The 15,495-nt window shown below is 37.6% G+C and overlaps 1 protein-coding gene across 6 annotated transcripts in view; it reads left to right on the plus strand.

The window, feature by feature from the left end:
• The window catches only part of XPO4 (exportin 4), a 113,411-nt gene that overhangs the window by 43,899 nt on the left and 54,017 nt on the right, over positions 1–15,495 (plus strand). For all 6 annotated transcript variants that reach the window (XM_021664907.2, XM_064373540.1, XM_064373538.1 and 3 more), the window contains 2 exons: positions 1,276–1,392; positions 2,118–2,271. In XM_021664907.2, the coding sequence (XP_021520582.2) occupies positions 1,276–1,392; positions 2,118–2,271 (271 nt within the window). The remainder of the gene's footprint in view (positions 1–1,275; positions 1,393–2,117; positions 2,272–15,495) is intronic.

Genomic DNA, 15,495 nt, shown 5'->3' on the forward strand with positions numbered 1-15,495 from the left:
GATGGAGTCTCACTCTGTTACCCAGGCTGGAGTGCAGTGACATGATCTTGGCTGACTGCAACCTCCACCTCCTGGGTTCAAGCAATTCTCCTGCCTCGGCCTCCCAAGTAGCTGAGGCTACAGGTGCCCACCACCATGCCCAGCTGATTAATTTTTTTTGTATTTTTAGTAGAGACAAGGTGTTACCATATTGCCTAGGCTGATCTCGAACTTCTGACCTCGGGTGATCACCTGCCTCAGCCTCCCAAAGTGTTGGGATTACAGGCCACTGCACCCAGCCTATATTTACATTTTTTAAAGGAACATTTTAGACATATACAAAATGGACAAATAGTCTATTAGTCACTCATGGAGTCATCACTCACCTTCAACATATTTCATGCCAATTTTTAGGAATTTAATATTATTAAATTATTCACTAAGATTTGCCACGATAAGTGTCTGTAAGGTCAAGGTACTGACATCAGAAGCATTTCTGAACAAAGATGTTGCAGTTGGTGGGTGGATATGACTGTGTTCAGCTGTTGGATAAGCTTGCATAAATAGTATCATCTTGACTTTAATCTTTCCTTTGTTCAGAGGTAGTGTGCATATTTCTGTTTAACTCCTGGAAAGTTGCCAAAATAATTTGTATCCTCTTTCCATCCTTGGTACCTTGATTCTAAATAGTCTGGAAATAAAATCAATGAGTTGATATTAGGAGCCTGTTGGATAGAACCAATGAGAAGGAAAATCTTCATTTTTTTATTTAAAGACTTTTGGGTATTACCTGGCTGTAATATTTTGGACACTATAAAATCTATTTCACCTTTCATCTATTTGGGAATGCATTTTACAAACAGAACAGGGAGTCAGACAAATGTGTTCAAATCTCAGCTGGCCTTAGATAAGTACTTACTCTCTCCAACTCGGTTCTCTCAAATGTAAAATGAGGATGTAGATTGTTATGCAAATTCAACAAAATAATAACTTCAACATTGATTATTTTGAAATATTGTTTGAATTCCACGATTGAGTAGGAACAGTGTATCCTGAGTTCAAATCTTAACTGCAGTTGAGGAAGTACTATTAACACTTACCAGATGACTTAGAAAGGAGAGCTAATATTTATTTTGTCATATCTAATTTTTTAACTGGTTGTTACAAGATCTAAAGATATAGTGAAAGATCTAAAGATAGGGAGAAAATGTTCCATTATGTTCCGTTGTGTTCAAATGCATTTCAAAGCATTGAAAAAGTAACGCCTCACAATTATTTCTTATCAAATAATTACAGCAAACTCTGGCCTGTTCTATTCTGACTGCACTATTGAGTGAATTTTCAAGTTCAAGTAAAACTAGCAACATTGGATTGAGCATGGAATTCCATGGTAACTGCAAAAGAGTTTTTCAGGTATTGGTATTTTTCTTCTTGAATTTTAATTATCAGATCATTCACTTTTTACTCAATGTATTCCTAATGACATGAGAGTATTTATTTTATGTAGTTGAATGATAGCTTGTACTTCAGGATTTGTTTTGTGATTTCAAAGGATACAGTAAAGTGATAGGTTTGATGAATGTAGTTGATGGTTTAAAATTACTTGTTTAATTCTTGTCTTAAAAACAATACTTCTATAAAGATCTTTAGTTTATTATTTATTTCTTATTGTGTTTAGATATAACTAATTCAATTGATGGGACTCTGCTGGCCTTAAAAATAGGTCTGGAGGAATGCCAGAAGGCCATGTATTTTAAATGTTATTGCAGATGGTGTGGGCTCTTTGTCTTGTATGTATTGTTTGGCTCTGGAGTAAAGTTATGTGAAGGCATTGGCTTAAGTCATAGGGCTCTGCACTATAGCAACTGACTCCTCCAGCTCTGCAGTAGTTGTCAAAGACTCTCTTTTCTATGGAAGTAATGTTTATATCCGAGTAAATGTATTACAGCTGGCATCACTTGAAAGCATACTGTGATGTAAATTACAAGTAGAGGCCTAAAAATGGAAAACGTTCTTAAGGAAATAGTGCTTTCCATTGGAAATGTTAAGGTTTTTGTTTGTTTTGTTTCATGGTTTTAAAAGGGAATACATTTCTAAAAAATTTTTCATATGAAATATTTGTGATTTATTGACTATAGGAAGAAGACCTTCGTCAGATCTTCGTGTTAACTGTTGAAGTTCTGCAGGAGTTCAGCAGGCGGGAAAACCTCAATGCTCAGATGTCTTCAGTATTTCAGCGTTACCTTGCACTCGCCAATCAAGTCTTGAGCTGGAACTTTCTTCCTCCAAATTATATCCTTTAAACAAATGAACAGTTTATCTGTGGTAATTTTTTATAGGTGACTTAATTATGGCTTAGAGTCTTTCACCTCTGCAGCTTTTATAAAACACATTGAAAGAAAAGATTTTTTAAGAAATAGAATTTATCTTATAATGCTAAAAGACAGTGGATACTAGGATAATACTAGAAGATTTAAAAGTTTATTTACTCCTTTATAGAAGAAGTTTGAATACATAGAAATGTGTGGTGGATGATGGAGCTATTGCTAATTTAGGATTAGTAATATTCTTTGGGAAGGAAAAGGAAACAGGTAGAAGGTACCTTTTAAGAAACTGAATCATTTTTTCCTTGGACACGTAACTATGTTTGACTTTTTTGACTGACTTAAAGCTAGTTTGGAGTGCTCTAATTTAATCTTTATGAATGGTGATGTTCAAGTGTAGATAATAAGTTGGTAATATGTTTATTCTTCAAGGGCCTTTACCAATATAAAAAGATGAGAATTTTGCTTTTAGGAAATTATTTACTAGTAATACAAAAAATGTTTAAGTGGGTTATATTAATGCATATATATGCTTTTTAAATTAGTTACTAAAGTAGAGAAATTTCTATTTCATAAACTTTAAGGAACTGCTTTCTGATTTACTATTCTAGAACATCTGCTGCCTGTTGATAATAATATACAGTGGCTATCCATTTGTTGTATAAAGTCTGAAAGATCTGGATTTAAGCCTCTGCTGAGATCTTAGGCAAATCACCTGAACCTCTCTGTGTCTCAGCTTTTCCAAATGTAAAATGTCAGTATGGATTGTTGTGTGAATTAAATGAAACAATACATTTAAAACACTCAGGAGATAGCTACTATTATTGAGTTTTTAATAGCCTCCTTGAATTAAATAGTTCATTGTAAAACTAGCTGTCCGTTATACTCTTCTTTGTTGATCCAGTATGCCTCTCTGTAGTATAGGACATTTAATGTAACCTGTTCTAGATGCTGTTAATTTGGGAGTCTGTTCAGGAGAAAAAGACCGATGATAAGCAGACAGGAAATAGATGTGAAATCAGATCAGAGATCTAGGATGAGACTCATCTTTATTCTAACAGAGCCAAGAGGAGCTACATTTACATACATAGAAATTCACTAATTATTTGTGGCTGGTAAAATTATGACATTTAAAGAAGTGTGGTGGGGTATAACTCCTTCTTCCATTTCAGCCTACTCTACTTATGTAGTAGAATATTAACTGTGAAATGCTCTGTCAGATAAAGTGAATCTGACTCCTTCAACCATGAGTTCTCCAGGTTTCTTTCCCAAAGGCAGTCACTGTGATCTACCACATTATGGGGCAAAGCTTACAGTAAGGTCAGCCACTGTTTCCTTTTATTCTTATCCTGTAATCATCTTTCTCCTAGTGACCAACTTTTTATCTTTAATATATTAACTTAATTCTTTTTGGCTATCAAGAGGTGCCTACTTGCTTAGGTGTGCTTTTAAAAAAAATTTCCCCTTTGAGTGTTTTAATATTTTTGCTCCGTGTTTTTTTTTTTTTTTTATAAGTTGGTAAGGCATACTTTATTCATGGGAGCCAATGGTGATGGGTGTGGGGATCACCACAACAGGATCTTGCAGCTGGGGAAAGAGATTGGATTCAACTTCTTGCTCCAGTGTTTTCACTTTGTCGGGGGGGAAGATATTGAAAAACCTTGAGACAGATTTTACAAGTATCAGGCCATATGGAGCTATCAAAACATTAATTATATATGTAGGGAAAAATCAACAAAAAGTTACACTGCATATATTTTAAAGTGTCTGTTTTAAGGGAAAATACAGTTGGTAGAGAGTGACTATTTCATAAAAAGAAACAGTTCTCTGTGAGTTTGGAAACAAAGTTTGTCTAAAACATACACACACACAAAATATTTTATGACGTACTTAGATAAAACTTTGGAAAACTTGTCATCCGAAAATGATAAGCAATACTGCAGTGTTGCCAAAGAAAGTAATTCCTTGTTTAAGGAAAGTATATCTTGGTTTTTGACTTGAGGATATTTTGCTTCATGGCTTACAAGAGAGTTCTTGTGTGGCCTTTTTGTATAGTGCCATTTGTTGGCTGACTGCACTACAGCTAAGTTTTCTTTAAGTGGATTAGCTTTAAGTGTGGGAGAAAGAACTTGGCAGTGAGATTAAACTAAGCTACAGTTTTAGCACTCATTAGGGAAATCAACTTCAAGGAACTCAATTCTGACTAATTTCTAATTTTGAAAATTACCTGGCGATCTACCATTCAATCAGTAAGGAAAGAATGGAATAATTATGCAGCCTTGTACCATGGAGAGAGTCTAAATAATCAAATTTAAATTGGTTTAAAAGTGTTGAATTGATGCCTTTTAAAAGATGGTTTATTGACTGCGTGTGGTGGCTAACTCTTGTAATCCCAGAACTTTGGGAGGGTGAGGTGGGAGGATTGCTTGAGTCCAGGAGTTCGAGACCAGCATGGGCAACACAGCACAACCCTCTCTCTACAAAAATTACAAATATTAGCTAGATGTGGTAGTGTGTGCCTGTAGTTCCAGCTATTTGGGAGGCTGAGGTAGGAGGATTGCTTGAGACTGGGAGGTTGAAGCTGCAATGAGCCATGATCGTGCCACTGCACTCACCCTGGGCAACAGAAGAGACCCTGTCTCAAAATAAAATAAGATTTGTCTCTTAGGATAGACAGATAATAAATCATGGAAAATGTTTGTGTATTTTGTGTTAAATATATTGATAATTTAGAATGGTATCATGTTAAATGAGACTGTGTTAAATTATCAATAATCCCATTCATAATTTTTTATAATCGACGTTCTTTTTTGGATCTTTTTATATTGAGATAAATTTATTTTTATTTGTTTATTTATTTGTTTATTCATTCATTCTTGAGACAGAGTCTTGCTCTGTCACCTAGGCTAGAGTGCAGTGGCACTATCTTGGTTCATTGCAACCTCTGCCTCCTGGGTTCAAGCCGTTCTCATGCCTCAGTCATCCAAGTAGCTGGGATTACTGGCGTGCACCCCACACCTGGATAATTTTTGTATTTTTAGTAGAGATGGGATTTTGTCATGTTGACCAGGCTGGCCTTGAACTCCTGACCTCAAGTTGATCCACCCACCTTGGCCTGTCAAAGTGTTAGGATTACAAGTGTGAGCCCCCACGCCTGGCCCTGACTAATTTTTTGGTTTGAGTTTTTGTGGAGGTGGAGTCTTGCTGTGGTGGCCAGGCTGGTCTCGAACTCCTGGCTTCACGTGATTCTCCTCCTTAATCCTCACAAAGTATTGGCATTACAGGGGTAAGCCACCATGCCCAGCCTCAATAATAGCTTTATTGAGATGTAATTCACACACTATACTATATACCCATTTAGAGTGTACTATCCAGTGTGTTGTAGTGTATTCATAGACTTGTACAATAATCGTTGCCAGTAGTTTTAGAACATTTTCATTATCCCCAAAAGAAACTCTGTATTCATTAGCAGCTAGTCTCCATTTCCACCTTCTCCAATCCTTAGCAATCATATTCTGTTGATATAGGCATGTCATATAAATAGAATCATATAATATATGGTCTTTTGTGATTGACATCTTTTTTTTTTTTTTGAGGTGGAGTTTCACTCTGTTGCCCCAGGTGGAGTGCAGTGGCGCCATCTTGGCTCACTGAAACCTCCACTTCCTGGGTGCAAGTGATTCTCCTGCCTCAGCCTCCCGAGTAGCTGGGACTATAGGCACACAGCACTACGCCCTGCTAGTTTTGTGTTTTTTAGTAGAAATGGAGTTTTGGAACGTTGACCAGGGTGGTCTCAAACTCCTGGCCTCAAGTGATCTGCCTGCCTTGACCTCCGAAAGTGCTGGGATTACAGATGTCAGGCACCGCACCCATCCTGGCTTCTTTCACTTAGCATAATGTTTTCAAGATTCATCTGTTTTGTAGCATGCACTATCAATCATTCTTTATTCCTTTTTATTGCCATTATATTGTATAGATATACCACATTTTTTAATCCATTTATCAGTTGATGAACAGTTGGGTTGTTTCTAGTTTTTGGCTATTAATAATAATGCTGCTGTGACCATTCATTTATAATTTTTGTGTGGACTTAGGGTTTAATTTCTCTTTGGGGGGCCAAGGTGGGAAGATTGCTTGAGGCCAGGAGTTTGAGGCTGCAGTGAACTGTAATCACACCACTGCACTCCAGCCTGGACAACAGAGCAAGATGAAAATGATTTCTTCTAGAAAGTAGTGTATATAATATTGGGAAAACCAGTTGGAGCTGACTGAGCAATGGATCTAGAATGTGCATAGAGAGATACAAAAGAATGCAAAAAGTAAATATTTAGATATTTTTTAATATTTAAAGATATTAATGCTGTTTTAGTTAATAACTTGTATTACAGTGATCTTAGGTCAAGATTTATGCTCAAGGTTTCACTAATGAAATCATAACTCGGCCAGCATAGTGGCTCACGCTTGTATCCCAGCACTTTGGGAGGCCAAGGTGCATGGATCGCTTAAGCTCAGGAGTTTGAGACCAGCCTGAGCAACATGGCAGAACCCCATGATATGATTTGACTCTGTGTCCCCACCCAAATCTCATCTGGAATTGTATTCCCATAATTCCCATGTGTTGTGGGAGGTACCTGGTGGGAGATAATTGAGTCATGAGGGCAGGTTTCCCATACTGTTCTCGTGGTAGTGAACAAGTCTCACAAGATCTGATGGTTTTATCAGGGGTTTCCCCTTTTGCATCTCTCTCATTCTCTCTTTGCCTGCTGCCACCCATGTAAGATGGGACTTGCTTCTCCTTGCCTACTGCCATGATTGTGAGGCTTCCTTAGCCATGTGGAACTGTAAGTCCAATTAAACCTCTTTTGTAGATTGCGCAGTCTTGGGTATGTCTTTATCAGCAGCCTGAAACAAACTAATAATCTGTTACAAAAAATTAGCTAGGCATGGTGGCACACACCTGTAGACCCAACTGTTGGGAAGGCTGAGGCAGGAGAATTGCTTGAGCCCAGGAGTCAGAGGTTGCAGTGACTTGAGGTTGTGCCACTGCATTCTAGCTCCAGCCTGAGTGATAGAACAAGATTCTGTCTCAAAAAAAAAAAATAATAATAATAATAAAAAGAAAACTAATCATAGCTTTTTAACATTTATTCTCAAATAAGGAGCAATTTTGTATACTTGGGACACTTGGTGGTGTCTTTAGCAATTTTGATTGTCACAACTCGGGGAGTTCTACTGGCAGCTAGTGGGTTGAGGCTAGGGATGCTGCTAAACATCCTACAAAGCATGAGACAGCCCCAGACAAGCAATTATTGGGCCCAAAGTATCAGTAGTCATCCACACAAAAACTTGTACTTGAATGTTCAGAGCAGTACTGTATGAAAAGGCTGTCCATACTGTATCAATAGAAAGAACCCAAATGTCCATCAGCTGATGGATAGGTAAATAAAATGTGGTATACCCATATAATGGGAATATTACTTGTCATAAAAGAGGCATGAATTACTGATACGTGCTACAACGTGTGTAAACTTTGAAAACATTCCACTGAGTGAAAAAAGCCATTCACAAAAGACCACAAATTATATGATTACATTTGTATGAAATGTCCAGGATGGGCAAATCTACAGAGACAGAAAGGTTAGTGGTTACCTAGAACTGGAGTGGTTGGGAGAACGTAGGAGGTGACTGCTAAAGCATATGGGGTCTTTTTGGTACAATGGAAATGTTCTAAGATTAGATTGTGGTTGTGGTTGCACAAATCTGTGAATATGCTAAAACCATGGAGCTGTACGCTCGGGTAAATTGCGTAGTGTGTGAATTATGTCTTAATGAAGACTTTAAAAATATCCATCATGCCACAGTTTAGAAACCCACTTTACACAGGTCAACTGTACCATCAGTAGAATTATAGAGGGCGATTGGGGTGGAAATAAAGTTGTGGGAACGTGCTATGATGGGGCCATTGAAGTTAAGGAAATGGGAGAGATGGTCCAAGGAGAAGCAGAGGATCCATGTCAGGACTTTTAGGTGCATCAGTAGTTAAAAAGGAGGAAGAACAAAAGAGAACAAGAAAGCCAGTTAAGACAAGTGGATGGGAGAACAAGGCAAGGAGTGTTTGGGAAGCAAAGATAGATGATGTTTCAAGGAATTAGGTAGTTGACATCGTCTGTTACTGATAGGTAAGATGTAGATTGTTTTTGATCTGCACCAAATATCAATTAGAACATAGTTAATCATATGGAAGTCTGTTTATGTGAGTGACAGGGGCAAAAGCCATATCTCAGTGATCAGGTAATAATTAGTAATTGATGAAGTATGGAGTGATGTACAGTTGACCCTTGAACAATGTGGGGGTTAGAGACACCAACTCCCATGTAGTCAAAAATTCCGGTATAACTTTTGTCTCCCCAAAACTTTTTACTAATAGCTTACGGTTGCCTGGAAGACTTACTGATAACATAAACAGTCAGTTAACACATATTTTGTATTTTATATGTACTATAATATATTCTTTTTTTTTTTTTTTTTTTTTTTTGAGACGGAGTTTCGCGCTCGTTACCCAGGCTGGAGTGCAATGGCGCGATCTCGGCTCACCGCAACCTCCGCCTCCTGGGTTCAGGCAATTCTCCTGCCTCAGCCTCCTGAGTAGCTGGGATTACAGGCACGCGCCACCATGCCCAGCTAATTTTTTGTGTTAGTAGAGACGGGGTTTCACCATGTTGACCAGGATGGTCTCCATCTCTTGACCTCGTGATCCACCCGCCTCGGCCTCCCAAAGTGCTGGGATTACACATAATATATTCTCAAAGTAAGCTAGAGAAAAGAAAATCTTAAGACAATCATAAGGAAGAGAAATGATATTTACTATTCATTAAGCGTAAGTGGATCAATCATAAAGGTCTTTATCCTCGACTTCTAGTTGGGTAGGCTTAAGAGGAGGAGGAACAGGAGGGGTTGGTCTTGCTGTCTCGGTGGTAGCAGAGGCAGAAGAGGTGGAGGAGGTGAAGGGGAGGTAAGGAAAGGAAGGCACACTTGGGGTAACTTTTATTGAAAGTATAAGTGGACCTGTGCAGTTCAAACCTATGTTATTCAAGGGTCAGCTGAACTGTATAGATATTTCAAAGAGCATCAACTGATAGCTCAAGGAAATAGGGGTTTGTGCCAAGGGAATGTTATGTTTTATACTTTAAGCTTAGATGAACCTGTTTATTGCTTGAGGAGAGAAGTCAGGATTTCAGTCATTCAGAAAGAAAATGTGATGTTGTTGTGTTAGGCCAATGACATAGATGTTGAGATGGCCCAGGGCGTGGTTGAGGTAGGCAGCCCTGTGGTAGTGTGGGATGCCTGCCTTGATGATCCACATTTCTTAGCTATTAAGTGCTGATTTGACCAGCTTTGTCTAGGTTTCTTCCAAAACAAAAGAACACAATGGTAGAAATCAGCATGAAGAATTTTATTTTATTATTGTTTTTTAAACTGATAGAATTGCAAGAATAATGGAATGCTAAAGCACATATATATAAAGCCCTTGTAAAAAGTATTTTCTTCTGTCCTCTTTTTTTTGTGAGACGGAATCTTGCTCTGTTACCCAGGCTGGAGTGCAGTGGCGTGATCTTGGCTCAATGCAGCCTCCGCCTCCCGGGTTCAAGCGATTCTTCTGCCTCAGCCTCCTGAGTAGCTGGGACTACAGGTGCATGCACCATGCGCAGCTAATTTTTGTATTTTTAGTAGAGACAGAGTTTCACCATATTGGCCAGACTGGTCTTGAACTACTGACCTTGTGATCCGCCCACCTCGGCCTTCCCAAATGCTGAGATTACAGGCCTGAGCCACCGTGCCCGGCCTGTTTTCTCTTTTTGAGTAGTATTTCCTCCAACTGTTGTCTGTTTGTACCTGGCACTGTACCCTTTAAAAAGAAAATAGAGGCAGCACATGGTGGCTAACATTTGAATCTCAGCACTTTGGGAGGCCAAGGCAGGAGGATGGCTTGAGCTTGGGAGTTCAAAGTTACCTTGAACTATGATTGCACCACTGCATTCCAGCCTGGGCAACACAGGAAGACCTTGTCTCTTAAAACAAAACAAAACCAAAAACAAAGTTAGTTTTCTGATTTTAAAAAATATTAATTTATTGAAATAGGGTCTTGCTTTGTCACCCAGGCTGAGGTGCAGTGGCATGATCATGACTCACTGCAGCCTTGACCTCTGAGTTCAAATGATCCTCCTGCTTCAGCCTCCCAAGTAGCTAGAACCACAGGTGCACGTCACCACACCTGGCTTTTGTTTTGTTTTGTTTTGTTTTGTTTTGTTTTGTTTTGTTTCAGACAGAGTTTTGCTGTTGTTGCCCAAGCTGGAGTGCAGTGGTACAATTTCCACTCACTGCAGCCTTCGCCTTCTGGGTTCAAGCGATTTTCCTGCCTCAGCCTTCCTAAGTAGCTGGGATTACAGGCATGGGCCACCACACCCGGCTAATTTTGTTTTTTTCAGTAAAGACGGGGTTTCTCCATGTTGGCCAGGCTGGTCTCAAACTCCCTACCTCAGGTGATCCACCTGCCTCTGCCTCCCTAAGTGCTGGGATTACAGGTGTGAGCCACTGCGCCCAGCCCACACCTGGGTAATTTTTTTTATAAAGGCTAGGTCCCATTCTGTTGCCCAGGCTGCTGTCTTGAACTCTCCTGGGCTCAAGTGATCCTCCTGCTTTGACATGCAAAAGTGCTGGAATTGCAGGCATGAGCCACTGTGCTTGGCCTGGATTTATTTATTAAAGTTTTTTTATTTCTTTCACCACTGTTTTATAGTTTTAATAGTAAAAGGTTATTAAATTTATTCTAAGTAGATTTTTTTTTGAGACTTGGTCTCACCTGTCACCCAGACTGGAGTGCAGGGGTGTAAGCATGGCTCATGGCAGCCTCAACCTCCCGGGCTCAAGCGATCCTCTGAACTTCAGCCTCCTTAGTAGCTGGGACTATTGGCATGCGTCATGATGCTTGGCTGAGTTTTGTACAGATGGGGTTTTGCTGTGTTGCCCAGGCTGGTGAGTATTTTTTTATTAATTCAATTCTAAACTGTTATTTTAAATTTCATTTTCACAATGTATAGAGAAAAAATACAAATGATTTTTGTACGTTGATTTTGTATCCTCTAAGCTTGCTGAACTTGCTTATTAATTTAGCCAATGAATTTGTTTGGGTTTTCTATATACATGATTAAGTCATCTGTAAGCCATTATATTTGTTAAGGATTATTATATATAGGTTTTCTATGTGCAGCAGGTGATTTATAAAAGTATCCACCTACCCAGACTGAGTGGTGCAAAGTTCACAGCTCCTGAGATTTGGTAGATGTTAAAAATTGCTCTGTGGCCCAGAGAATGAATTCCTCTGGACTTTGTAGCCCCATGTTACTCTGAGACTTTTGAGACAAAATTCACTTGCTTCTCATTCTATTTTAGATCACTGTTGTGCAAAAAAAGTGTCCTAGTCCTGTGATCCTCCATCATACCATCATCCCTATTTGAAAGTGGGTGCTAGGGTCCTGGGTGGTCTCATCACAGCCTCCCTCTCACAGCTCTTCTCTGTGCTTTTCTGGTAGAGCTGCACTCACAGGCCAGCTTTCCTTCTGCCTTGTTCCTTGCACATCCTTCGTCTCTGCCTGGGTCCCCTGCCTTTGCTGATCACCTCCTAATTGTACTTCAGCCTAGACCAGGTTGGCTTTCTTTTGTTATGTTCTCCCTATGTGTGTTGTATATGATTTTTTTCCCATTCGGCTCACTTCTCAGCTGTATTTTTTCATTCCTTAGATTATTTAAGTATAGTTAGCCCCCCTAATTTGTAGGTTCCACATCCTTGGATTAAACTGAGGATCAAAAATATTCTAAATAAAAGTACACCAAAACAAAAAAAAAATCCAAATTTTAAAAACAGTACAATGGTGTATATAGCACTTACCTGGTATTAGGTTTTATAATTAATCTAGAGGTGATTTAAAGTATATGGGATGTTTATAAGTTACATGCAAATACGATGCCATTTTCTATCAGAGACTCTGGATTTATGTCAGAGCATCTGTGGATTTTGGTAACCACGGGTTACAATAGTAGTGTCTGTTTACCTACTGCCCGAAGCGTGGGTCTTGCTTTTGCTCACTCCATTGTTAGCCCCTAGCACAGGTGTTCAGCAAATATTTACTGTTATATATATATTATTTAATTTTTGAACGAAGCCAGTTCAGAAGTATTGGCTCAGTTCTTGGATGTTTGTTTACTACAAATATAGTTCAGCTAGTAGTTCACCTGGTGTCCATAAATGCTTAAGGGTTTTGGCAATGCTAATCATAAATGACAATATCATTTTGTAACAAGAATGTTTGGCAGGTATGTGTGGTATGTTGGCTTCAGTAATATTTCTTTTTTTAGTTTGGTTACACTGCCTTTTATTGGTATTCTATTTTTGTGGATCTGATTTGGTTTTGGTAAACTTTTTTTTTTTTTTTAACTTAATCCCTTGGGGAAAGCTAACTGGATTATAGAGTAGTAATGGGATACAGAAGCTTTCACCTAAATTGGATTTCCAGTAAAGCCAATCTTACTATTTGGAGGCAAGGCTTGGGAAAACATTCAGGTAAGGTCACTCCTTTATTTCAAAGAATTTGTGGTTGCTTGGACTGTGTTGTCTATAAGACTGGGGTCATTGGTTTTGTGCTGTGCCAGAAGGAGAAGTAGCAGTTTTTGTTGTTAGAAAATTTAATAGTGAAAGGGATTAAATATTTAAGAAAGAGAATGGGCTTGCTTTAGCTCTTGAAACTTTGTTTTGCTGATAAAGTAGGGTAAAAATTAGTATGGAAAGATGAAGAGTAAAGCATTTATTGCTTATGTGAAGTGTCCATTGTTGCTACAAGATCTTTCTATATTGTAAAGTAATTATAAGAATAGGCAAAGGAAATTTTCAGATTGTCCATATTTGCTTGAGGATAATGTGTAGCTATTGTATGCCTCATTTAATTATTATTTTTTTTTTAGTGTTGTTCACAATCACAAAATGATACCCTTACTAAAAGTGTTAGTGGATAAACTTAATTGCATATTTAAGGACCTGTGCACTTCCAAAGATGATGCTTTCCCTCCTTAATGTTAAGATGTATGTATTTAATGATAATGCCGTTTGTTGTATGAGAACTTGAGACAGAAGATTTAGTAGGATTATCCAGTGACAGTCAGTACAGGGTGCAATTAAGCTGTCCTCCTGGCTCTTGGCCTAGTGTATGTTTGTCTCTGGCTAGGCAGTTATAGAATAGGGCAGGTGGTACATTTATATATGCCTTTGATTTCTCAGAAGTTGATGAGCTTTCCTAAGTGGAGAATTTTAGAGCTAGATAGGATTGTTGTGGGAGAGGGGACAGGGAATGCAGAATTGATTCTTCATTCTTCTGTGGTGCAGTTGAATTTACATGTAGTTAGAACTGATTTTCCAGGGGATTATGATGGCATTGAGCCTAGAAGACTAGTTGGCTTTTAGCATTTCAGAATTGGATCCCCTGCCGGAATTCTTGCTAAGAGGGAGTGGACTTGTATTTGGTACAGTGACAAAAAAAAATTGTCCTGATTCTTTAATTTGGTGAAAAGATGGGAAGGTAAAGTAAGATTAGATGTGGATGACAGATTTTTTTTTTAAAGAAAAAGGATTAGCAAAAGATGGAATTGTGTTTTGTTTGGTTACAAATAAATTATTCTGATAAAAATATAAATTACATGCATTTGGCATTTATTTTAGAGAAATATATAAAGCCATAGCCCAAGCAAATTCTTGAATTACACTCTTATTTGAACTTTGGTGAAATAATAGTTATTTAACTAGTTCAATCTTTTGTGACTCATGTGTCTCATTAAATTTTACTAGCATGTAATAAAAGACAGTTGAGTAAATGATCAGTTCATTGTCAAACTGTTCTTTTGTTGGTGGCATGTTTGTTGCAAAAGATAAAGCAACGTAATGTCCAGATACTGTAACATGCTAAAGTGGTGACTATGAACCAAAACTTTTGTAAGTTTTAAAAGGAAACTGTTGTTTTATTAAAATTATTTTTAAATGAAAGTATTGCTTTATTTAGCCTTGAAATGATTTTTAAAATATTGTTTGAAGAATAGTAGTTCTAGCTTTCCAAATTTTGGTGGTAGTGGTTCTGTTTGTTTTTTAAATTAAGAATTTAAAAATTTTCTGGGGTAGAAATGGCATTTTTGATTTCTTAGGGAATTATTAAGAATTATCTGGAGTTGAAATGGTATTTTTTATTTTTTATACATACAGATAGAAATTGACATTTGAGAATACCTGATTAAAAATGAATTACCTTAATTCTTTATATTATTTTGAATATAAAGATATGGTCCAGATTTGTATATCGTTATTCTGATCACATTGTGATATGCTTTTCACAAGTTTCTTTTTAAATTGAAAAGTAATGCATGTACATGAATAACAATATTTTAGGTAATAATAAACATTAAACAATACATAGTAAGCCCCCCTCCCACATAAGAGCCAGCATAGTCTCTTATTCAGGGGCAGCAACTTCAGCAGTTTTGCGGTACAATCTGAAAACTAAAACATATTTCTTGTCAGAATAGCATTGTCTTTAAACATTTCTTCTGTATAAACATTTATAATGCTGTTCCATTTAAACATTTATTATTCTGTTTTTGTTGTCTTTGTGTTTAACTTTTTATTTAAATGCTTTTGGGAATAATTAAATATTTTTTAGTAGAGTGGGTTATGATTTGTAGTTATAGGATTATAATTGTCTTATAAAAACTATAATAATAGTGCATGTGCATTTTTATTATGGTATGTAATAGTGGTATTATTAGTGATACTGCCACGCTGGCTGATAGAAGGTAGTGAAGTCTGCAGTGTGTAGATTAGTTTTTCAGTGGAAGATAAGTGTAGCCTCTTTGCATGGAACATTACAAGTGTGCATTCTTGCTAGAAGGCAAACATCATGCCAGAGATAAATATCCTTTCCAGGTTTGGAGGTGGAAAACAAAAGTCACACGGAGCTCTGTAATAATCATGGGAAAAGTGTTTTCTGATAGGTATTACATACTAACTCATAAATCTCCTATGCTCTTGGCCACATATAAGGAATTTTAATCTTAAAAATATTTTGGTTACCAACTTTTGAAGAAAATTGGCCATAGA

Source organism: Aotus nancymaae, unplaced genomic scaffold (assembly GCF_030222135.1).
Source record: "Aotus nancymaae isolate 86718 unplaced genomic scaffold, 86718_ANA_hifiasm-v0.15.2.pri h1tg000009l, whole genome shotgun sequence".
Classification (NCBI taxonomy): domain Eukaryota; kingdom Metazoa; phylum Chordata; class Mammalia; order Primates; family Aotidae; genus Aotus; species Aotus nancymaae.